Source organism: Stylophora pistillata, chromosome 2 (assembly GCF_964205215.1).
Source record: "Stylophora pistillata chromosome 2, jaStyPist1.2, whole genome shotgun sequence".
NCBI classification, from domain to species: Eukaryota; Metazoa; Cnidaria; class Anthozoa; order Scleractinia; family Pocilloporidae; genus Stylophora; species Stylophora pistillata.
In genome coordinates, this window is record NC_142520.1 from 44,827,525 (window position 1) to 44,850,868 (window position 23,344).

The 23,344-nt window shown below is 37.5% G+C and overlaps 3 protein-coding genes and 1 pseudogene across 7 annotated transcripts in view; 3 read left to right on the plus strand and 1 right to left on the minus strand.

Moving 5' to 3' along the window:
- The window catches only part of LOC148739783 (uncharacterized), a 9,736-nt pseudogene extending 2,132 nt beyond the window's left edge, over positions 1 to 7,604 (plus strand). The window contains exons 3-11 of the transcript XR_015996830.1: positions 1 to 46; positions 552 to 738; positions 1,208 to 1,554; positions 2,111 to 2,337; positions 2,611 to 2,918; positions 3,075 to 3,380; positions 3,901 to 4,054; positions 4,526 to 4,829; positions 5,291 to 7,604. The product of XR_015996830.1 is annotated as an uncharacterized LOC148739783 (transcript). The remainder of the gene's footprint in view (positions 47 to 551; positions 739 to 1,207; positions 1,555 to 2,110; positions 2,338 to 2,610; positions 2,919 to 3,074; positions 3,381 to 3,900; positions 4,055 to 4,525; positions 4,830 to 5,290) is intronic.
- A 3,053-nt stretch (positions 7,605 to 10,657) lies between these two features.
- On the plus strand, positions 10,658 to 22,323 carry LOC148739784 (lactadherin-like). 4 transcript variants are annotated; one of them, XM_088750066.1, is made up of 6 exons: positions 10,658 to 10,811; positions 11,979 to 12,116; positions 13,778 to 13,915; positions 14,197 to 14,322; positions 14,870 to 14,994; positions 22,213 to 22,323. In XM_088750066.1, exons 1-6 carry the CDS (start codon positions 10,748 to 10,750, stop codon positions 22,216 to 22,218), a joined length of 597 nt encoding a protein of 198 aa, XP_088606192.1. In that variant the 5' UTR covers positions 10,658 to 10,747; the 3' UTR covers positions 22,219 to 22,323. The 4 variants fall into 4 exon arrangements, with proteins under 4 accessions (XP_088606192.1, XP_088606194.1, XP_088606195.1 ...); XM_088750068.1 differs by lacking the exon at positions 14,197 to 14,322; XM_088750069.1 differs by lacking the exon at positions 11,979 to 12,116 and having other exon boundaries at positions 10,689 to 10,811.
- On the plus strand, positions 16,645 to 19,307 carry LOC148739785 (uncharacterized). The gene is made up of 3 exons (XM_088750043.1): positions 16,645 to 16,869; positions 17,055 to 17,137; positions 18,048 to 19,307. The coding sequence occupies exons 1-3, from the start codon at positions 16,695 to 16,697 to the stop codon at positions 19,305 to 19,307; spliced, it is 1,518 nt and encodes a 505-aa protein (XP_088606169.1). The 5' UTR covers positions 16,645 to 16,694.
- LOC148739786 (uncharacterized) lies at positions 19,246 to 21,425 on the minus strand. Its single transcript, XM_088750042.1, has 2 exons — positions 21,159 to 21,425; positions 19,246 to 20,826 (listed from the first exon to the last, which is right to left on the minus strand). The coding sequence occupies exons 1-2, from the start codon at positions 21,309 to 21,311 to the stop codon at positions 19,426 to 19,428; spliced, it is 1,554 nt and encodes a 517-aa protein (XP_088606168.1). The 5' UTR covers positions 21,312 to 21,425; the 3' UTR covers positions 19,246 to 19,425.
- Positions 22,324 to 23,344: the final 1,021 nt, after the last annotated feature.

The following is a 23,344-nucleotide window of genomic DNA, read 5'->3' on the forward strand; positions in this document are numbered from 1 at the left end:
CTGAATGAAACTGACAGACCTCCAGGAGCCATATTGCGACCAAGAAGTAACACAATGATTCCGATATCTGAATGCTTTCGAATTCTTAACCCATGAATGACATCTGTTTTCAGTATTGTACCCTCAAGTTGTGTCATAAATACCTGGACTGTTGTAGTATTATGAGATTCTAAAACAGCATCTTGGTTATATTTACTAAGCTTTATATCGAATTTTTAGCGCTGTGGGTGTTATCACTACGTTTGGAAATTGATAACTGTATTACCTTGTGTCATAAGTTCTTTAGAATTCTGATCCAAGTCTTGTTAAAAATCTTTCCTGATTCTCTTCAAACAAACAAACAAAAAAAAGAATCAAGAAATCAAAAATGGAGAACAACATGAATATTTAAAATTAAAAGACTTGGAGGTTCTTGCTTTGCTCTCCAGAAATCTCGGCTTTTTTTTTTTTTTTTTGTCAAAGATGTATTTCCATTGGTTCCAGCTTGACGTGAAACCGTATTCATAGCATTGTCCCTCTGTTTCTACCTTTCTCTCTTTGTTTTCCTTCAGCTGCGAGTTCCACCTCCAAATCAAACAAAGAAGAGAAGGATGGCGACGAGGATAGAGAGGAAATTGACATAGAACAAGAAATGGAAGAGATCGAAATTGGTTTAGATGAAGAAAGTGAGGTTGGAGCAGAGGATACAGAACCCACTGCTGAAGGTGTTCACGCTGAATGCAGAAGCATCATTTTCAAGTAAAGCTATAGTACATTTGTTATTTTAATAGACATTCGTATATAATAAAACAGTGGATAGCATTGAAAGCGCGTTCTGATTGGCTACTCAAACTCCGGATATCCTTTACTATTCACCTCCGAGCAGCAGGGGTCAATTATTTGCATGGGTGTGCTTTGGTGTAGTCCTTTCCCACTATACTCAGCCCTTGGGAGGTATACTTTATTGCTAGTGAAAAACTGAATAAGCAAGCGAGATGTTTGTAGCTTTCATCATTGTAACTTTAATACATGCCTTGCAGTGCAAGTAGGACCTTTTCATTTCAGTAAACGCTGTTTTCTATTACCGTAAGATCAGCTATTCATCAATATTCTTGTTTTAATATCCGTACAACCAGAACACTGGAGCAATATCATGTACTGCTTTTTGTTACACAACCAGGATACAAGGTTGCAATTCACTAGATATTTTTTTTCTTGCATTTCACAGAGACATTGTAACAGTACGAGGTGGCTGCTGGGACGTGAGGACGGCTGCATCTCACTTGGTATTTCCACCTGGTTTTGTTGCCATGGACACTGTGCTGACTCTGTTTCGATGGAAATCCTCTCTGTGTTCTCCTCCTCTTCATCCAAATGAGGCCATAGTCAGCAATGTTCTTGAATTATCGGCAGACACTCCTGAAAGTCTTCGATTCAATAAAGAAGTCACTCTTGGTATTTCGCACATTGCGCTGGACCTTAAAGGATATGAAGTGGTGGTTAAGACCTTGATAAACAGAGAGAGAAATGAGTGGGAGGATGTTGAACAAACAGTTGATTATAAATCTTTGTCAGGTAAGCACTCGAAGTTATGGTGAATTAACCATGGTAACTCAAATCCAAGCAAAATATAACAAAATATAAGAAATGATTCAAAAGTCAATTTATCAAAGTTTGTCAATTTTTTTTACTGTACGTTTGTAATTTCTGTTATTTGCTATCTGCTGTTTCAGAGTGTTTGACATGTACGCCAGTACACACTGTGTACACGTGCTTATAACTGTTTCAAAGGGAAATTCACACTGCAATTTTATGTCTTGGTAGGGAACGAACTGATTGTAAAACACAAACAACCAACAAGCAAACGAAAGATTATACACCTTGAGTCCCTCATGAAGATTCTTAAATTTTTGGCTACTATGAGGAGATATCTGCGTGTAAACTGTAGAATCACTCAGGGCTAACAATTCCAAATATTCCTTGAACCTATTAGATCTTGTGGTTGTTGGTTCCCCAAGCAGGCTCTTGTGGTAAAAGGTGGCTGTTTATGAAAGTATAAGAAAGGTATCCCTCAGTGTAACGAGTACTCACGATATGTTAATTGGTGACTCATCTTTTTTTTTTTTTGCAGATCTTCAGAAAGTTTATCGCGATGATTTTCCTGACTACTTTCTTCCTGTTACTGAGACGAAGATCACCCGGTGTTCCACATTCGCAGTGGTTTGCCGTCTCAAGTCCCACATTTTTACCATAACCTCACAACCGTCTATCATCTCTTTTCCTGACTTTCCCTTGGTCAAGATTCATATTCCTCCAAATTCAGTCCTGTCCACTGAAGAATTCCGTGTCACTGTCAGAGTAAGTGCTCTTATATAAGCAAGAGCAAATTTGACATTCATATTCCTCCAAATTCAGTCCTGTCCACTGAAGAATTCCGTGTCACTGTCAGAGTAAGTGCTCTTATATAAGCAAGAGCAAATTTGACGCTGTATGTTCATTGGCTCAATACATTCATCATGTGACAGATCTTTTTATCAGTAATGGATCCCCTCGTTAGAAACTATGGTTACTGTTGTATTAAATAATTGGAATGTCATTAGTTATTAATTGTTTAGTTCATACAACCCTCAGGTACAAGAATATCGTTGCCAGGAAATGAAAAGTGAGGAAATGCTGGCTGGCCCTATTATAAGAATGTCATGCAATAAGGAAATTAAATTTCAAGAGGCTGTTACCGTCCAACTGCCGTTATCCTTGAGCGACACTGAGCAGGACGCTGAATCCTTGGGTATTTCTGATTTGTCATTAGTCCGTGCTCGAGTCTTGTTTCAACCATCTGATGGTACACAGCGCGAATGGACCGAAATCACAGATCTTCTCGATTCTCCCCCATGGCTAGATGGGTTTGTTATCAAATTTAATGTGAAGCACTTCTCAGGGTACGTTAATGTATCTCTGTAATTTTTTCTTTCCACATCTGCCTCATTCTAGGTTGTACCTTTTCACATTTTTCGTTCATTAGCATTTTTGTGGAGAACCTGTTTGATAGTTGATGTTGTTCAGTAAATGTTTGTCTTCCCTATTTTTCTCCATAGATTTTGGAGCTGGCTCGCATCACCAATGATCCTAATAGCTCGTGCATGGAATACGGAAAGTGTAAGACACTCAGCCGTTTTCACGGCTGCTGTTCCAGTAAATACCAAAATTAACTCCGAAGTAGATCTTCTTTTGTACTGCAGCCCAAATGACAAGAAAAGAGAACACGAAGATGAGACGAAGTCGTGGTTAGTAGAGGGAAGTGTATGGTACGGCATGTGCACAAATGATCTGGCTTACGTGTTCCTCTCCGGTGATGCAGCACAAGTAGTCAAAGAGGAGCGACTAAAGGACTTTTTTCTCAGGTAAGATAAAAAGAAACTTGCTTGGTGTCTGTTTAGTGCTTGCATAAAAAGAAAGAGTAATGAATGCATTTTTCTGTGACCAATCTCCGCCTTGCATGGTCGTTTTTGTTTTTATGAATGAGTCGTCTCCATTCGCGAGCCCTCATCCTGAGGCAGAAATTTCTTTTCCATTTGTTTCATTTCCCAGTATTTATATTCTTTCATTATCCACCACTCAAGTAAATATGGCTTTTCTCACGCGCTGACAAAGGAGACAAAGTTCGTGTTGGGTACACACTTTGCAGCTATCTTTACAGCTTCACATTTAAAGGCATTATCCAAGTTCCGTTGATTGTCGAGAAATATGAAAATAAAAGATAAAAAAACCTGCTTATCTATTAGTGTCGTTGAAAGTGGGGGATATTTGCCTCGCAGCATTACGACTTAGCTTTCATTCAATGAAAAACTGATAGAGACAATAAGGCGAAAATCGTCGACAATTTCCCTTAATCCCTGCTTTTGAATGTTACAATTTTCACAGGTTTGATCGAGAAGCTTATTTCCTTAGACCTCTGCCGATAAGAGTTGTAAAAAGAGGCTATCTAACAATAGAGTTCTACAAAAGCAAAGATCCGAGTGATGAAAACAAGATAGGTATACTGGATCTGAAACTACCTCCTGCGCTGGACCTTGAGGTGAATATCTTCAGTTAGCGTAGTACAGAATCATTTGTTGGTAATGGCTGTCCCTATGAACTTCCCTCACCGATCCCTGCAAAGATGAAAATATACATCACATACATTTCTTTACAAATTGTTTAAAAAAATTTTGCATACAGATCAGTGCCACTTGAATGTTTTTATACTAAAGGTGATCAGAGGCATTAGGGCTGGTTCTTTTTTATTTTTTTTTTCAACTTAAAAGGAAGGTGAATATTGATCTGCTTGTTGCAATTCAATGAAAAAAAATGGCGCTCGCCGAACTCATTTTTGACTTTGAGGCACACAATTCTAAAATTAGGAAGTGTGGTGTTCCTGTGGTAACCTACTAAGTAAGAAAAATGATAAGAACATGCTAAGAAATAATTGGATATTCTGTTCACACGATTCTCTGAGGAACAAATGGTGCTATCATCCAGTTAAAATTTGGAATGTTTTAACTTTCAGGAAACTCCTATTGGGTTTTTTGGCGTTTCCATAGATGATAGAACACTTCACGAAGCTCCTTTGGCCGCAGTCCTGGCAGCATGTAAAGAAGTTTTAGAGGATATAGGGCGATGGGATATTTATGACAGTCACGTAGGAAGCTACCCCGATGAATTCAAGAAAAAATGTAGTTTCTACGGAGCTCTTGCAAAATTACCCGTAGAGCATCAACAACAGTGCTTTGATGCGATTGTTAGATTTCTGAGAGAGAAAAGACAATCTGGCTTCGAAGGCTTTGAACACATCGAAAAACATCTTACTCGTGGTAAGTTGGAAAAGCAATTTACTCACTTCAAATGCATTTAAACCATCAATAGTTTTTTTAGTGAGCCCCTCCTTTCCCTTCTTGCTACCAGAGCTTGCGCAATTAGCAAGATGGAGACAGCGAAGCAGCGGATGTTTCCGACAGTATACTCAGACACATGTGCAGAAAAAAAAAACCGCAAACAGTTTGTACACCCAATTTATCAGTGCATTTGTCGCTCAATACTTTTCTGCTAGCTCTAAACTCGTGTACGTAGGTAGCTTTTGACCACACTGATGCACTAAAAGGCCTTTTAGTTTTTAACATCCGAAAAGAGAATATCTCGAAACAGAACTGTAATGTTAATGTAATTGATCTTAAATCTTTTCAACCTATGGACCTCATTATTATTACTACTGCTCCGCAAGTCGAGCACTGTTTTAGCTTAGCTATATACATATATACATTTTTGCTTTCCTTAGCCGCAAAAGATGTTAAATAACCTTCCAATGAAAGCGTACTTCTCGAGGTAGCCGAGAAGCTAGGAGCCACGACGTTCTGGATGAAAATTGCTGATAAATTAACGGTCACACAATATGTAATCGATGCCATACGAAGAAGAAGATGAAAGCGAGGTTGCTGTAGAGCAGCACTCAGAAAATGGTACGAGAAAAGTGCATTCTGAGTTACGAAAGGAGAGTTATTAGAGAGATTTAGCACCACGTTTACGTGAAACGGGAACGGTAAGAGTGAGCACGTGAGCACGGTTTTTCCCGCCATCTTCTCACGTTTGCAGGTTGCGCTTTGCCATTTCTACTTGAAAGAACCCTGTTTCGCGTTTGCCGTGTACGTCAGATTTTCTCCCCTTTTTCTCACGTAGAGTTCTACTCATAGAGTTCTAATTGCCGGGAAAAGGGCACCAAAACTATTCCTTTTGAGGTGGCTAGTACCAGTTTCCTCGCGCGGGGAACAAGTCACTCTTGCGTGACGCGCGAGAGAAACGTGCGAAAGAAGCGCGAGATCAGAAGATGAAAATTCAAAACAAAGATGGCGGCGCGTGGACTTTTTTTCTACTTTTGTGAGTTTACCTAAGAGCGTGTATTTGATGTGTTGAGTGGCCACTGTGAATGCAGGAGATAGAAACTAAGATAAAGAAGACGATGTTTGGAGAAGTAAATGTTGCTTCACTTAACATCCAAAAGAAGTATTCAACCGATCTGAAATCTTGCGACGGAGAAAAATGAAGAACTCAAGTGAAGGATAATCTACCCGAAGTGGAAAAAGTGTTAAAAACTTCAAGGAAAATAATATGATGTAGCCAGAAGTCGTGTGTAGGATGTTTAAGATGAGCCAGAGAGGCTGTCTTTGACATCTGTTTAATGATTTTCTTAGCAGTAAACGCGAATTTACGTCTGTAAACATCAGATCGTAGGCGCTCGCGTGAGCAAACGCAATTGTCAGCGGTTGCTAAAACAGATCATGAGCAAATGTCGATCTTATAGAATCCAGATTTTTAAATGCGCGATAACGCGCGTGGAATTTCTAAACTCACGAAAGCTCTTGCATGAAAACAAGTCCGGTGACCCCTTCTTTTTATTGTTCCAATATGATAATAACGTCCAAAGGAATCATCAGAGAAAAAACTAGAAAATTCTACGGAAGGAAATTTGCGATGTGTGAAAATTGCCTTTTTTCTAGATTTTCTGAAATTCCGCTCCGTATAATTTTTTTAAAAATTCTTTGTGCATTTTCCTTTTCAAGTGCCAAAAGTAATCACTGAAAAAATCACGGAGTCGCCGGGTTAGTTTTCGAATTATTTAAGCCACAAGCTAAAAGATGCGTCTGAATAAGACTATGAAAGCGTTGCCATGGAAACTGCTTGTGACGAAAAGACACCTATTTTTGGATAACCAATTATTATATAATTCAACTCCGTAAAAGTGTTCAACTGGCCTCGGTCAATCTTTCTGTTGTATTCTTTCAAAGTTACAAACCATCAAAAAGATGAAAACCGGTACGAGCCACCTTAAGTCATGCAAGGGCGCCTTCAAATCCACACCATGACGTGAACTTAGGCAAAGCTAAAGCAGTAAGGTTCACGCTAATTTACGTGAAAGGGAAAGTTGACGTTTGCCATTTCACGTAAACGCGGTGCTAAATTTCTCTCATGTTTTGCCTAACGAGCTTGGGTCATAGTAATGTAAGCTAGCACATAATCAGAGAGCTTACTTTTGTTTCTTAGACCAATATTCCACCACAAAAGAAAAAATGAGTTTCCTAGCGTAAACAATGATAATAATGGTAATTAAAAGAACTCGGTCAAACTAACGTGCAATCTTCTCACAACAAAATAAAGAGTAAAATATTTGCACAACCATTTGCGCCATTTGGCGTGTCAGCTGCGCCGGCTAGAATACATTAGGTACCTTTCATTTGAAATAAAAACACTTCAACGCACTAGTTACAAAAAAAAAAAAAAAAAACGTATAATTCATGAATGCGGAATAAATTCTCGTTCGTACAACTTATACTAACGTTGCAATAAATATTGTGTCTGCAAGAGCATAGCCTTTTCTTTTCATTCCTTACTGTTAGCCTTTGTTGTCAATACAAGTTCATGTTTTCGGTTTTGAATCTGTCATTTAAATTATTTATGTTATTGTGTAGACGAGAATGTACATAAGAATACCGGCTTTATTTTTAAAGGAAAAAATTCAATGAACCTGTGCAAATATTATTTATATAACGTTTTTATATAGGAGAAAGAGAAGAGTAAAGACAATTTTTACAAGGAAATCTGTATTTTGTATATTTTTGTCAGTTTTCTTTAATGGTTATACTTATTTGAAACACCGGGCGAGCGTTTCATGAGGACGGGATATCAAGGCCCACAATACGTTGGTTATTTCTTTAGTTCTTGGCACCAACTCCTCGTAGTACTCCAAATTCTAGACAGTATGAATTTGCAAACAAAACATAGAGATAGCATTACCCACAAATTCAGGGGCCTCCTTATTCCGCTATACCATGCAGAATGAATATTTCTCTATGGATAGGTACTTCTAGTTCAGGAAAGTTTGTGAACTACTAAGAACGCTCGTAATATAAAATAAAATATTCGAAAGTGGGTCAATAACTGGCTGACATGAAAAATGCACTTTCTCATTTCTCTGAAGTGGGTGACAAGCCAAACAGATGACGTAGCGCGCTATTGTTCCTACTTTTGTTCTGGGTGATCGCACATTTGCAAAAAATTTAGCACGAAACATGTCATTTTAGGTCAATTTTCTTTGTAAAAGGGTTACGTAGCGGTCAGAAAATAATACTAATAAAAGAACATCGAGGAAAAGAAAAGCAGAACAAACGCCCGAGAAAAACGACCTTTTGAAAAGGACGGAAGGGAGGACTCCCCAACAACGACCTTCATCGTCGCGAAAAAAAAAAAACCTTTTCCATACAATAATGTACTCTACTGTCACAGTGGTGATTTAATTTTTTGTGGCCGGTCAAATAGAACGAACGTAGGGACGGAATAGACGAAAAAATCTATTGACAGTAACTGACATGGATACGAACATAATTACTCCAAGGAAAGGAACTAAGATCACCCCTATTGGATACCTTTCACCGTGATCACTTGCTTCGTTGTAAATAATAGCTCACGGAATGTTTTGCCTGAAAGAGAAACGACTTCATATCCTCTTTCCAGCAAATAAAGCCAATTTTCGTCAAATTTTTGGCTCTGTAAATGAGCAAAGGAAGCAAATGATAATTAGAAATAGGTATTATTAAACACGATCTACACGACTCAAGTTGTTCAAACGCGATGACTCAGCTGGATCAAGTTGCGGTGCCTCTGTCATAAGCTGCCACAAATTGCATGAATTTAGGGTAAACAAAGACTGTTGAGGCTTCTGAAACACGAAGAATAATGACTAGGATATTTTATACTTGAAAAGAGACGTGTTTACCTCCATTCTAGCCATTCCCTATTTATGGTTTGACGAGCATTTTGAGGAACAACAACAAAGGTTTTAGAAAATGCTTCGCAAAGTGAAATTTCGAAAATACCCGAATATACAACGTCCAAGGAGTATTTCCTTTCCTACTTGAAGGTTTTGCTTCCCATTGTTTTGATAGCACTCAAATTTATGTATATGGGAGGAATACAAAACACACGAGTCAGCCACATTAATTTTTTGATGATTATTATTATCATTATTGCTATCATTCATTTTAATTCAAAAGAAAAAAAAAGGGATGAAAACGGGAAAAAATTTATGCATTGTACGGAGACAAGTGTTTTACAGGACCCCCAAGATGAGATTTACCATACTCCTGGGTGATGAAATGAGTTCGCAAGGAACCAAAGTCCGACGACCAAGTATACGGTTTTGCGTGTCTCTAAAATGAATGTTACTTCTCACGACAGATTTGCATTTTATTAAAAATTGCAACGTCAGTAATGGTGGATTCGCAGATCTAATCATGGAAAGAAAAAATTACAGCAAGGTTAAAGGATCCCTTCCAACCACAATACATTGCGCGCGCGATATGTGAAATCCGCCATTTTCTCTGCCATCCGGTATTGGACAAGTCGTGAAGTGGAAAGAAATCCTCGTTCATCCGAGTACATTTGCCTCACTGAGGTCTTGAATTTCCTCAATCGCGTTCCAAATTTATTGTTCTTTCTATTTGACTAGTTATTTCTTAATTATTTTTTCTGTTTGGGCGCGCAGGGTATTGTGGTTGGAAGGGATCCTTTAACTGTCAGGTCGTAATTGTGCAACAGCTCTTAAAATCCAATTAAGAGAAAATTATTAGCTTTTTTCGTTAATTGTTTATCGAAACCGGACAAGAACAAATGCTATGATAACTTTTCCTTTTTATCTGTCAATTTCTTAACGGTAACGTGATTGGTTGAAGTATTTTGAGAGTTAAAACAAAACGATGTGGTGTTTTTCCTTTCTAGGCATCAGTAATATTCAGCAGACAAATATGCTTTAGTATGGGGTTTAAAAGGATGAAAGGGAATTTCTGCGAAAATGAATATTTGTTAATTCCTTTATCGCTATCATCGACAAAACATGGAAATATTAGAAAGCACCTATCGTTACGGCGCGTGGAGATTGGCTGAGAAGGGATGAAAAGCGCGTAATAATAAGTCCATAAGATGTATAAAGTGTCAGCTGAATTGATATAAAGCCCGTTCAGACTAAAAAAGAAATTATCATAAAATAGTTATCGATACGGTATGAATTAAAAGCTTAAAGAGGCACCTGTTTGTGCCTTAAAGCGCTAAGTGTTTAGTTTTGTTTAAGAAAGCTGACATACCGCGTCCTGGAACTATCAAATATTAAACACTGAACCTTTCTTAACCACACTTTGCGATCGTACCCGGAAAGGGTGATTGAAATTGAGTGTCGCGACTGATTAATTTTTGTCACCTTCTTGGTGGTGCTTAATCGCGGGCAGCGAAAAAAAAGGGTTATCAAAAAGGAAATTATAACGATGCAATCCAACCGAAACATATTATAATATATCATTCTTTGTTTCATTTTGTTAGAAAATTAGCTTTTTCTCCACGTCGGACAGTTTTATATTTGCAAAATTTTATCGCCATTTCTCCTTTTGTGATCCGAGTTCAGGGTAAAAAAAGAGTCATTTCGAACAGATGGAATTAAATTGAAATTGATTCAAGAAAAATTACTTCTTAACACCCATTTCGACAGAGTCGTAATATTCTTTTGTTTAAATACATATTCCTCGAATGAGCGCCGCATCAAGGTATTAAAATGCGCCCTTATTCCAGGCAGCTGTTGTTTTTTAATCGTTCATGTGAGTCACATCACTTTTGGGGGGGCGGTGCTTTATTATTAGGGTATAAACATTTCAACAACAAATAGATACCAGTTAAACGAACTAACAAGCGCGGCGAGATGCGTTGCCTTACTATGTTCATAGCTCTTTGTGTCTTTGGAGCATGTCAAGTTCTGGTGCAAGGTATATGAGCTCAAGAGCTAACTCTCAGTTCGTCGAGCTTTTCTTATGTTGCATTTTTAATTGAAAACAGATGAAATTTACTTTAATACTATACCTGTCTTAGATGTGGATCCCATTGTTTCGAACTCATTCCCTCAGTATATTCGTTTTATATTGTATTATTTTCTAAGTATAACCTACCGATATTAAAGATAGACGAGAGATTAGTTTAGCTGCTGTAGAAAAAGAACGTGAGAAAAAAAATGAGTGTTTTAGTAGGTATCTACGATATCACTGCACAGTCAGTGCATTATACATGTTGTCATTAGTCTCGAGTGGTCCACAAAACTCGATGAAAGCCGGAAAATAATTCGCGCGAAAGTTTAAAAAGGAGTTTCACTTGGTAAACAAGAGATAACTAATTGCATGGATTTGCAAAACTTCCCCTCAGGAAATAGAATGGATCAATATTTTAAAACTAGGCGCAGTTAAATCAAGTTCTCGAAACCACCCTTCCTAAAGGGAAAGGGACTCTATCATGATGAGGGCTTTAAATCATAGCCTCGTTAAGCTAAGAAATGTTTCAAGACAGGAAAATTCTACATACTTTGAATTTTTACCGACAAGTAACATGCAAGGGATTATAGACAGCATTTTATAATCTCTTTTAACATGCCATCATGTCGTTGCGAGAGCTTTGGTTTCAGACAAGTATTGATAATACTCATAGTTCTTAAAAGTTGCTTAAAATCGTCAATTTGACCATAATTATCATGAAATTTCCATGGAAAAAAAAAGTTGCAACGGAACCTAAAGCGAATTTGAGACCCTTGCTTGCTTCACAATTTTTTATTTACGAATGAAAGAGATGTTTGCAAAGTGCTTAAAACGTTCTTTCGTTTTTTCGGCGAAAGTAGCAAAAAAAGTAAAAAGTCATATGTCATGCATTAAAAGCGAAACATTTTTGGCACACAACGAACCAAATTATTAGTTCAAGCTGAACACGTCAATTTTAAAGTTTGGTTAATAAAGTTTACAAAAGTTGGGTCTTTGTTTTGTCATACACTGCGTATCAGCGTGCGTAGCAGAGGGAAAACTAAAGATTTTCCGGCTAGGTTTGTAACAAGCAAGTACAAATTATGTTTGAGCAACATCTAACAGGGATTTATCTGGTCTTAACATGTATAGGTTCTTTAATTAGAGAAAGAGATAGCCCTTGTTTTTCAAAACCATGCCTGAATGGAGGCGAATGCCGGGTACTTGGGGTTGGATCAAGTTACCGCTGTCTGTGCCCTGAAGGTTTCCGCGGAAAGCATTGCCAAGAAGGTAGACATTATCAAACTATGCATGTCTCTTACTAAAGGGACACCAGATGAGTGGAGTTTTCCTTCCCATCGGACAGTTTTATATTTTCAAATTTTATCGCCATTTCTCCCTTTGTGATGCGAGTCCAGAGTAGGACTGAAGAGTCATTTCGAACTGACGGAATTAAATTAAAATTGTTTCAAGACATATTACTTTTTAACACCTGTTTCGACAGAATATTCTTTTGTTTTTAAGCAAATATACATATTCCTCGAATGAGCGCTGCATTAAGGTATGAAAATGCGCCCTTAATCCAGGCAGCTGTTTTTTTTTTGTTTTTTTTTATCGTTCATGTTAGTCACATCCCTTTATGGGGGCGGCGCTCAATTAATAGGGTATAAACATTATAACAACTAATAGATACCAGTTAAACGAACTAACATGCGCGGCAAGATGCGTTATCATACGATGGTTATAGCTCTCTGTGTCTTTGGAGCATGTCAAGTTCCGGTGCAAGGTATTTGGGCTAAAGAAATAACTCTCAGTTCGTAGAGATTTTCTTATGTGGCATTTTGAATTGATGACAGCTGAAATTTGCTTTGATACTACACCTGTCTTAGATGTGGATCCTATTGTTTCGAACTCATTCCCTCAGTATATTCGTTTTATATTGTATTATCTCCTAAGTATAACCTACCGATGTTAAAGATAGACAAGAGATTAGTTTAGAAGCTGTGAAAAAAGAACGAGCAAAAAAAAAAAATGAGTGTTTTAGTAGGTATCTACAATATCACTTACACAGTAGTCAGTGTTTTATAGATGTATTCGTTAGTCTCGAGCGGTTCATAAAACTCGATGAAAGAAAAGAATTCGCGCGAAAGTTTAAAAAGGAGTTTCACTTAGTAAACAAGAGTCTAATTGCATGGATTTGCAAAACCTCCCCTTAGGAAATAGAATGGATCAATATCAATAACTAGGCGCAGTTAAATCAAGTTCTCGAACCATCTTTCCATAAGGGACGGGGCTTTATCCTCATAAAGGCTTTAAATCATATCCTTGTTAAGCTGTTTCAAGACAGGAAAATTCTACATACTTTGAATTTATACCGACAAGTAACAAGTAAGAGATTATAGACCGCAATTTATAATCTCTTTTAACATGCCATCCTGTCGTTGCAAGAGCTATGATTTCAGACAGGTAGTAATAAACTCGTAGTTCTTTACAATTGCTTAATATCGCTAATTTGACCATAATCATCATGAAATTTTCATAGGAAAAAAAGCTGCCACGGAACCTAAAGCCATTTTGAGACTCTTACTTGCTTCACAAATTATTATTTGCGAATGAAACAGCTGTTTGCAAAGTGCTTAAAATATTCTCTGTTTTTTTCGGCGAAAGTAGCAACTGAAGAGTAAATGGTCATAAGTCCCGCATTAAAAACGAAACATTTTTGGCACATCACGAACCAAATTTTTAGTTGGAGCTAAACACATCAATTTTAAAGTTTCGCTAAAAAAGGTCCGCAAAAGCAGAGAATTTGTTTTGTCATACAGTGCGTAACAGCGTGCGTAACAGCGGAGACTGACTAAAGAATTCCCAGCTAGATTTGTAACAAGGAAGTACATATTAAATTGTGTTTGAGCAACATGTTACAGTGATTAATCTGGTCCTTACATGTGTAGGTTCTTTAATCAGAAAAAGAGATAGCCCTTGTTTTTCAAAACCATGCCTGAATGGAGGCGTATGCCGAGTCCTTGGGGAGGACTCAAGTTACCGCTGTCTGTGCCCCGAAGGTTTCCAAGGAGAGCATTGCGAAAAAGGTAAACACTATCAAATCATACGTGTCTCTTTTACTAAAGAGACACAACGAGTAGAGACAAGTCTAGAATAAAGGGTTTTATGGTGTGAAATTGAACTATTTTCCTACTGTTTTTTAGTAACAATAGGCTTTGTTTGCTAGTAGTCCCGTTTGAGTATCAAAGTTAAGGGAAGGGCATTTTGTATAACGATTCAGTTAATGTAACATTTAGTGACAGATGTAGAACAAGACTTGGTTTCTTGGGTCGTGTGATTTCTTCTTAACTTTGATTTATTAATACAGGAACGGGAATGGTAACTTGCAAAGATAGTGACGAGGTCCAATGTCCGATTTGGGCTGACAAAGGCGATTGCGAAAGTAATCCGTTCTGGATGAAAGTAAAATGTCAGAAAAGCTGTAACACTTGTGGTAATTACCTTTTGCTTTCTGGCACGAGTAACAGGGGCGGCATAAGTTAGTAGAAGTTCGATGACTTCTGAAACATTTGCGGCCATGGCATCCTGGGGTCAAGTCAAAAAAACACATTACGACAACGTAGAAAAAACATATATAATAGGTTGTAAATTTCCCTTCTTTTCGAATATAGAATATTGTGACAGTAGTTAACCAACTCTCAGCTACGTTTTCCGGATTACTTTTGACAGGACAAAAACTGATATACAAGGGCAAAATGATGTCTCTTATTTTCATTTTATACACTACCGAGGAGAGCAATTCAAGAGAAAAAAAAAAAATAGAGGAAAAGTAAAAGGAAAGCAAACAGACTAGACAAAGAAAGCAAAAAAACAACTGCACAAGTAAATTTACATGGAAGTGCTAAGGGCTTTGGAAACGAACTTGGGACAGAGTTAAGGGAAGTTTCCTTTAATCTTGTAACTTCCTTATTTAGCGTCGTTAGCGTTGTTTTTTATTCATTGTCTTTGATATGTGTAAACCCCCCTTTTTTTCTGGGCAGAGTGTGCAGACTCGGACATAAACTGTCACGCATGGGCTAAACAAGGGGAATGCTCTAAAAATCCGCAATACATGAAGCTAAACTGTAAACTTAGCTGTGAACAGTGCCAAAAGCCGCTGATAGAGGTAAGGCCGGCCAGAATGATAGTTTGTTTGATTCAGCCAGTAGTTTTAATGATGAATTTTGTTCATTGAATAGAGGTTCGCTTTAGAAATAACTCACAAAAAAGTATTTAAGAAAGATTTATTGCTCGATGTTTTGAAGTACTGTCTTCATGAACCTATTACCAAGAACAGATAACGTTCAACAAAAAGCCGGACCAGGTTAGGGTTTAAAAGAGTTTGACTAATGGTCGTGGGTCGTGGGTCGTGGGTGCAAGTCGTGGGTCATGGGTGTGGGTGTGGGTGTGGGTAAAAGTCGAGGGTGTGGTTAATACTTAATAATAAAAATAACCATTCAAAATATTAAATATAATAATACATGAATTTTATACAACCCTGTCATTCATTAATTTAACTGTTCTTTCTTCTAGTTATCTTATTTTGTTTATTCAATTTACTCTACTTTACGTCTATTTTTATCTGTTATCTCACTGTCAATGAAATTAGTTTCAGTTTCGCGACGCATTCCGAGATCTCGTTTGATAACAAAGGGAAGAGAGATAAATCTTATAATTACATACTGTGTACACGTTTTTCGAGCTGTGCGGTCTGCAGTCTGCGATCTACCTTCTGCGTTTTCGAGGTCTGTGTTAACGAGACACCTGAGTTGCTTTGTACGATTGTACCAAAAATGATTTCATATAGTAGAAGTACTATAACGTTAAAATTGCGACAGCGCTCGTGAATTCTATATTTGCGGCTAAAGTCAGGGGCCAAGGAAGAGAAATTCCGAGATCTCGTCTGACAACATCAATGACAAAAGAATGTTAGATAAATCTGGCAATTACACACTGTATACACAAAGGAAAACTGATTGTGCACAAGTCGACTGACTCAAAAGGCGTACACATAACCTCTGCCAGACTGGTTACTCGACAGTGGAGGATCGTAAACGCGATATTAGCTGTAGTCACACTACAGGGTTTTGTCCAAGGGAAACTTGACTTGTTGACAGTTTCCCTAGGGAAACTCAAATTTGCAAGTGTGACCGATTTTTCCCTAAATAAATTACCTCGGGAAAGTTTTATCGTCTGGGGCTTGAAAACCGCAAGAGAACAAAAGAATGTCCTATGGATTTCCCTTGACAACTACCCTAAAAAACAGAAAAAGGGAAAAATCAAATCCCAGAGTAGCCGACCAATGGACGTTCGTCGGCGATCGCGCTGGTGACAGATCCGGAATTATCGTGTTGTGAAACTAATTTAATGTAATTACAAGATTTATCTCTCTTCCCGTCGCGAAACTGAAACTAATTTTATTGACAGTGAGATAACAGATAAAAAAAAGACGTAAAGTAGGGTAAATTGAATAAACAAAATAAAATAACTAGAAGAAAGAACAGTTAAATTAATGAATGACAGGGTTGTATAAAATTTATGCATTATTATATTTAATATTTTAAATGGTTATTTTTATTATTAAGTATTAACCACACCCACGACTTTTACCCACACCCACACCCACACCCACACCCACACCCACACCCACACCCACACCCACACCCACACCCACGACCCACGACTTGTACCCACGACCCACGGCCCACGACCCACGGCCATTAGTCAAACTCGGGTTTATTCCACTCTAAATACACCGATATCACGTTGCCGCCATCTTGGTTTGGTGATGCATCAAAGCGAGGCTGGGCGTGCATAATTTGCAAAATGGCGACTGCCACTAATGTGTCTCTTTCGGCCTGGTCCAAATCATTGAAAAACATTCCTTTAGTAGACAATTCCTTCATAGAAAAGTGGCTGCAGAAGCTAGATAAAGTCCCAAAGAAAGTTAGAACGCGAGGTTACAGTAATTTTTGCGAAGGATATGTCTTTGATGTCGAAGGTAAGATCATCAATTCTTTTCTTCGCTACTTTGGCTATTTGTTGGCATTATTGTATATCAAAAGATAGATTCTCCGGAGTTTTGATGTCTCTTTTAATGCATTTGTAGTTGCTGTCTTTATGTTCAATATTGATCGAAATCAAAGCGAAAAATCATGCGTTTATTGAAGTGTTTTTCCCCTCTAGTTAAAGTAGAACCTTGTAGTGTGACAGTTCAAGCTAGGAGCTACAGATCACAACGAAAAAATGATGAACCGTGGCGACTGCAGGTACGTTCATGCCTTTAACTAATTGAAAATTATTTATTAATGGAAATCATAACTGTTTGATGTATAATTGATACATCCATTAAGAGATTTAGATGTATTTTTTTGCTATAACAGCTGAGATTGAATATGTTTAACGATGTATTTCAATATTCTTGAGTTAATAAACAGACCTCATATGCTATTATATTAAAAACCTTTTTAGCAAAATACTTAGAATTATGTTATCTTTTGCATGAAAGTTAAAATTTTCTTTACCATATTGTTTAGACAACAACAAACATATGAAACATATGTGTGAACTGCGGTTATGAGACGTATATGAGAACGATCCTTCGCAGTAAAGCACTATTTGAGCAATAGTGAAAATCAGACCTGAAAAAAATTTCAGGCCTGTACGGGATTCGAACCACTGACCTCTGCGATACTAGTGCAGCGCTCTACCAATTGAGCTAATATCGAATTAATTGAGCTATATCGAATTAATTTGATGGCCTGCTCCCAGTTGGCTTGTTAGCTCAATTGGTAGAGCGCTGCACTAGTATCGCAGAGGTCAGTGGTTCGAATCCTGTACAGGCCTGAAATTTTTTTCAGGTCTGATTTTCACTATTGCTCAAATAGTGCTTTACTGCGAAGGATCGTTCTCATATACGTCTCATAACCGCAGTTCACACATATGTTTCATATGTTTGTTGTTGTTTGATTCATCATCTACGGGTTTATATCGAATTAATTTGATGGCCTGCTCCCAGTTGGCTTGTTAGCTCAATTGGTAGAGCGCTGCACTAGTATCGCAGAGGTCAGTGGTTCGAATCCCGTACAGGCCTGAAATTTTTTTCAGGTCTGATTTTCACTATTGCTCAAATAGTGCTTTACTGCGAAGGATCGTTCTCATATACGTCATATTGTTTAGGTTGAATTATCAAGAGAAAAACAGTCAGTTCTTTCCCAGAAATGCAACTGTGAAGGAGGTGCTGGTTTGTGTAACCATGTGATTGGTTTAATGTACCTCATTGCACACTACCAACTCCTAGATTTGCAGAGTGTTCCTCCTGCAATGTCCAAGACTTCATTGCCTCAGACCTGGCATGTACCTCAGAGAACTGTTGGGATCAAACCCAAAGAAATAGATGAGGTGGTGCTACAACAAGTGAAAGTTCCACTTTCACTGCCGCAGCCAAAGAAGAGAATTAGGAGAATTGATGGTGTGAGATCAACCTTGTATAATCCCATCCCAGATTGTTTTGGAAGCAAAGATATAATATCCACATTCAGGGAACATTTTAAAGAGCATGAAGATACACAAGTTAATTCAATATTACGACCAATGGAAGATCTCTCTCTTACCTCATGCAAATTTGGTGATGTAGCAACAGGAAGTGTACTATCATATCAGCAAAAGATAAAGAAAACAAACAATCCAAAAGTTCATGTCAAAGTTGATGGTCCTGAGTTACCCCCCAATTATAGTATGCCTACAATTGACAGCCTCTACCTGTTTGCGCCAAGTGCTGGAGAGCAAAATGTATTAGAGGGTCTGTGTGTCTCATACAACCAGTCATATTTGTATGAGACAGAGACCAGAGAACAGTGTGATACAAGCAAGTGGTTTGACCTGAAAGCCAAACGGCTTTCATCCAGTAAATTTAAAGATGTATGCAGCAGAAAAAAAGACTTTGAGTCCCTTGCAGAAAGACTGTTAAGAAAAACAAAGCAAACAGAGGCAATGCTTCATGGCATAAATACAGAAGAAGAAGCTGCAAGTGCATATGCTGACACTAGAGACTGCAATGTTTTTCCTTCAGGTATTGTGATAAACCCCTCCTGCCCATATCTAGCCACTTCCCCAGACAGAAGAGTTTATGATCCAAGTAAAGCAGACTCTTGGGGACTACTTGAAATAAAGTGTCCCATTAAAGATTCAATAACTGACTTAAATTATCTTAAATGTGTGAATGGGATTTATAGACTTAAGAAGACCCACTCCTACTATTACCAAGTAATGGGTCAGATGTTACTTAGTGGGGCCCCATGGGCTGATTTTTATGTTTACTGTAAACAAGATTATCACCTGGAACATATTGAGTTTGACAATGAATTTTGTGCAGAAATGAAAAGCAAACTTGATCATTTCTATTTTCAATATTTACTTCCACATTTTGTCAAAACTTAACAAAACTTAATCAGTCCATTTTTTTTAAATGATGACATGTCTCATCATAATATATACAGAACATTGTGTTCATGAATTTTAAATATTGCATTGTATCATTTATATATTGTTAAAAGCATTAAAATAATGCCCCTCTAAGATTTGTCATCAGACAACAAACACACCAGATTTGATTAATAGAACCAGCTAGTGATAAGGGAAGGACTTTGTCAAAAATTTGGTACTCTTTAACTCTTCTTATGGCACGTTCAACATGAATTCGCAATCGTGCAATCTGTTGGGTCTCAGAAACTTGCTTTGTACTGAATTGCATTGATTTGGTTTTAGAAAGAAAAGGGGGGATTGTGACTGTAGCCTTTTTACATTGTAATAAATCCTGAAATAAAAAACCTTTATCTACCATGACCTCATCTCCTTCCTCAATTAATGATAATATACCACTGCTTCGGGTAATTTCTTTGTCAGATATGCTACCTTGGTAAAGAGAACTGACAAATGTCACAGGGCCATGGGGTGCGATCCCGATTAAACATTTATAAGTAGTATGGGATTTATATGAAGAATAAAATTCTGAATTAAGAACCTTTGAGCTAGGTCTCTGTACCTTAATCTCTGTACAATCAAGAATTACTCTTGTTTTGGGGTATGTACTCTTAAAACACTCTGGCATACTATTCTGAATTTGAACTTTTGTTGGCCAAATTGGCAACTGACCAAGAAGGATATAAAGAAAATTTGCCCATGTTATTATAATTCTACTGACTGTGGGTTTAGTGATATTAAATCTAACTGCAAGGTCTGTTTCAGCTAGGCCAAGTCTAAGTCTTATCAGGAATAAAATTAGCTGATCATAAAGAGACAAAGAAAAGCTGCCATAACTATTTCTACGTTTGAAGTTCTGCCTACCTCTAGCTCTTTGTATTTGAGACCATTTGGTCATCTTAGTTGCATACGGTTCTACCCATCGATAAAAACTATCAAGTTTTTCCTTTGAATGAAAGCCAGTGTAAAACCTTGTCAATTCTGGACTTCCAGTAATTCTTTCAGAACCAAAAGAAGTTAACAAAAGAGTAGCTATCTGAAGTTCAAGTTCCTTTACTTTTCTTTGTGTTGACGCAAGTTCTTCTTTTAATGCAGTCGTGACTGACTCGGCTTCAGTGTTTATTTCGGCATTAGTTTCAGTGCTAACTTCACCATTTATTTCAGTGCTAACTTCGGCATTTGTTTCAGGGTTTGTTGTGTTGTAAGGTGAGTCAGTCTCCATTGCAGCATCGGTTCTATCGGCTATTCCTTGTTCCATTTCTGTTATATCTCCTGCTGCACTTGGTAGTGATTCCACTTCTATCTTTTGCTTTTTAAACTTTTGCAGGCTATTATCTGGACGTCCTTCATGTTCTTTAGTCCACTTAAAAATCGACGGGACAGCTCCTTGCTTCAGTTGAACCCTTCCTGTCAACGTGTATTCAATGTCACCCGGCTTGAAATGATCAGAACATACCAGTGTCGAATTTTTCTTTATCTAAAAAAGAGCAAAAATAACTATCTATAAACAGTATTTACCACAGCAACAGAAACAGTACTCAGAAACTTCAGACAATCAGAGAAAATTTTCCCGCGAGTTGCCATAATATAAACAAATAGACCGGTCCACGTGTGGTTGGTATGTTTTTTACTTTTTGTCGAAATTACTACATATTTCAGCCCCAATATACATAAAATCAATCGCAATTTCTAATTCCATAATAATCAAACCAAGGAAAAAAGAATAACTCGCGATTTTTCTGTTTAACAGCGGAATCACAACTACACGTGTGTAGTAGTCATCGCTGAGACTATATTGTACTAACTTACCTTGAATAGCGGCCCAGGATCTCGTTTTATAGCGATAATCCACTCTTTTTTCTTTTCTTTCTTGGAAGGGAAGTTGAAGAAGTATTTATCCTTACCATTTTCATAGCGTTTATCATTCGTACATAAGTTTACACAGCAGTGGTAGTTAGACATATTTACAGAGAAAACACCGTGACCTTATTATCTTTGCACGCCCAGCCTCGTTTTGATGTATCTCAAATCCAACATGGCGGCAACGTGATATCACCGTATAGGTAACCAAACACTTAACTCGTTCAGTTGTGATAATCTCCCTCGTGAGATATCCAAATGGGTTACTCTGTTTTGCTCCAAAATGTTTCGGAATCCTCGCCAATATTTTCCTTGTATTTCAGTCGTTTAAGTTCGTTTTGAGCTACGCGATACTGTATGAAACGCGGTGAAAGGCATCACAATAAAAGCTGATCTGAGCAAGCGTTCGTTAAATATTCCAGAGAGAAGCATTATGGCAACACTTTTCACAAAGTAATCTTCACCAACTAATCCCTAATAACCTTAGAATATGAATATGAACTGACGAAACATCTGGGTTGCCATTCGATTAAAAGTATTAGCGTGCACTAGGATGATATCAAGAAGTCAATATTAGCTTGTCGAACATCAGTTAACAAAATATGACTTTTGTAGTGTCATTTGCGGACTCTACTAATTCCAGTTCATGCAGTCATAGTTATGTATTACAATTATAATTGTGTCAATATCAAACTCAGTATATCACTGTCAGATTCTTCGCACATGTTACACGCGGACCCACGTGAAATGACACGTATTTTAGCGATTCATTATGTAATGTTTTGTTTGTACATTGGACCTTTGATCTAATCGATTGACATTTGAAACTAATTGCTGCACATTAACTTGATCAGTGTTTTGAGCGAGACAAGACATTCGTCGACATCGACATCTGGGTTAGGCTGAACTGTAAATAGGCACAAATTCGATTAAATCAAATTTAATTACAGTATACGACTCGAAGTTTATTATAATCACTTCCATGTTGTCTCTTTATTGATAGGCTTGATGTGACAGAGGAAAAAGAAAAGACTTCAGCGGCAAACGTTTTCACAATAGAGGCAAAAATATACATATTTGTATACTCATCAATAAAGTTGATAGTTCTCGCGCATCAGAGTGTGTACATGTGTGTCCTCTTTTTTGTTTGTTTGTTTTTTGTTTGTGTGTCCTCTTTTTTGTTTGTTTGTTTGTTTGTTTTTTTAATTTATAAACAATTCTTATTCCATTGTGTTAATGGAAGTGCGACGGGGTTACATACGGCCCTAGAAACCTGTAATTTTTTTCAACAGTTAAATTTAAAACCAAACCCGGCTTAAACATTTTCATTAAGTGAGCAGAGTTAATTTTTTGAATACGACTTTTCTTATGTTCTTCTTGAACGAATTTAGAGTTTCTATCGCTCTAACGACCTTTCCATCTCTCCCGGTGCAGGCACACCCATCGGAAAAAGAAATTGCCCGTGTTTCTCAAAAAAAAATGCATGAAAGGTATGTTTGTCGAGCTAACACCTGATGAGGGCTTTGGATATTAAAATTACCGTCTGTTTCATGCGGGCTTCTACGCGTAGCATCTGAGGAATCATTGCTCTTTTGGAATACATAAATTTTACTCTATTGCAACTTATGCATTATGAAGGCACGGTACCAATTAAGCTATCAAAAGTATGCCTGGAACTCTGCCTGAAACTCTGATACTGAGCCTTCCAGAGAAGTCACGAATGAATAAATGGAACAATTCCATTAGGAAATAAATGACGCTTATATCACTTAGCCTATCTCAAGTTCTGTCTCGAAATTAAGAGCTTTGATAAAGTCTACTCAGAATAAGCGTTGATTAAAAAGTAAAAAGAAAGAAGAAAAGGCAAATAATGATTAAGGCGATGCGAGCTTTTAAGAAGGTTGATATTTTTACGGCCTTGAAGTGTACACGGAAAATATACTGTTTTCCAAGAGGACCTGTAAACTCACCGGAAATGCCCTTATTGCAACTCACCGGAAATGCCCTTATTGCAATTCACCGGAAATGCCCTTATTGCATTTCAAGTCACTGTTCTTGTTATGTAAATTTTACTTTCAGTATCTAACGTGTCCATACAAGATCTGTCAAGCTTGATTTACAAAGGACCATTATCG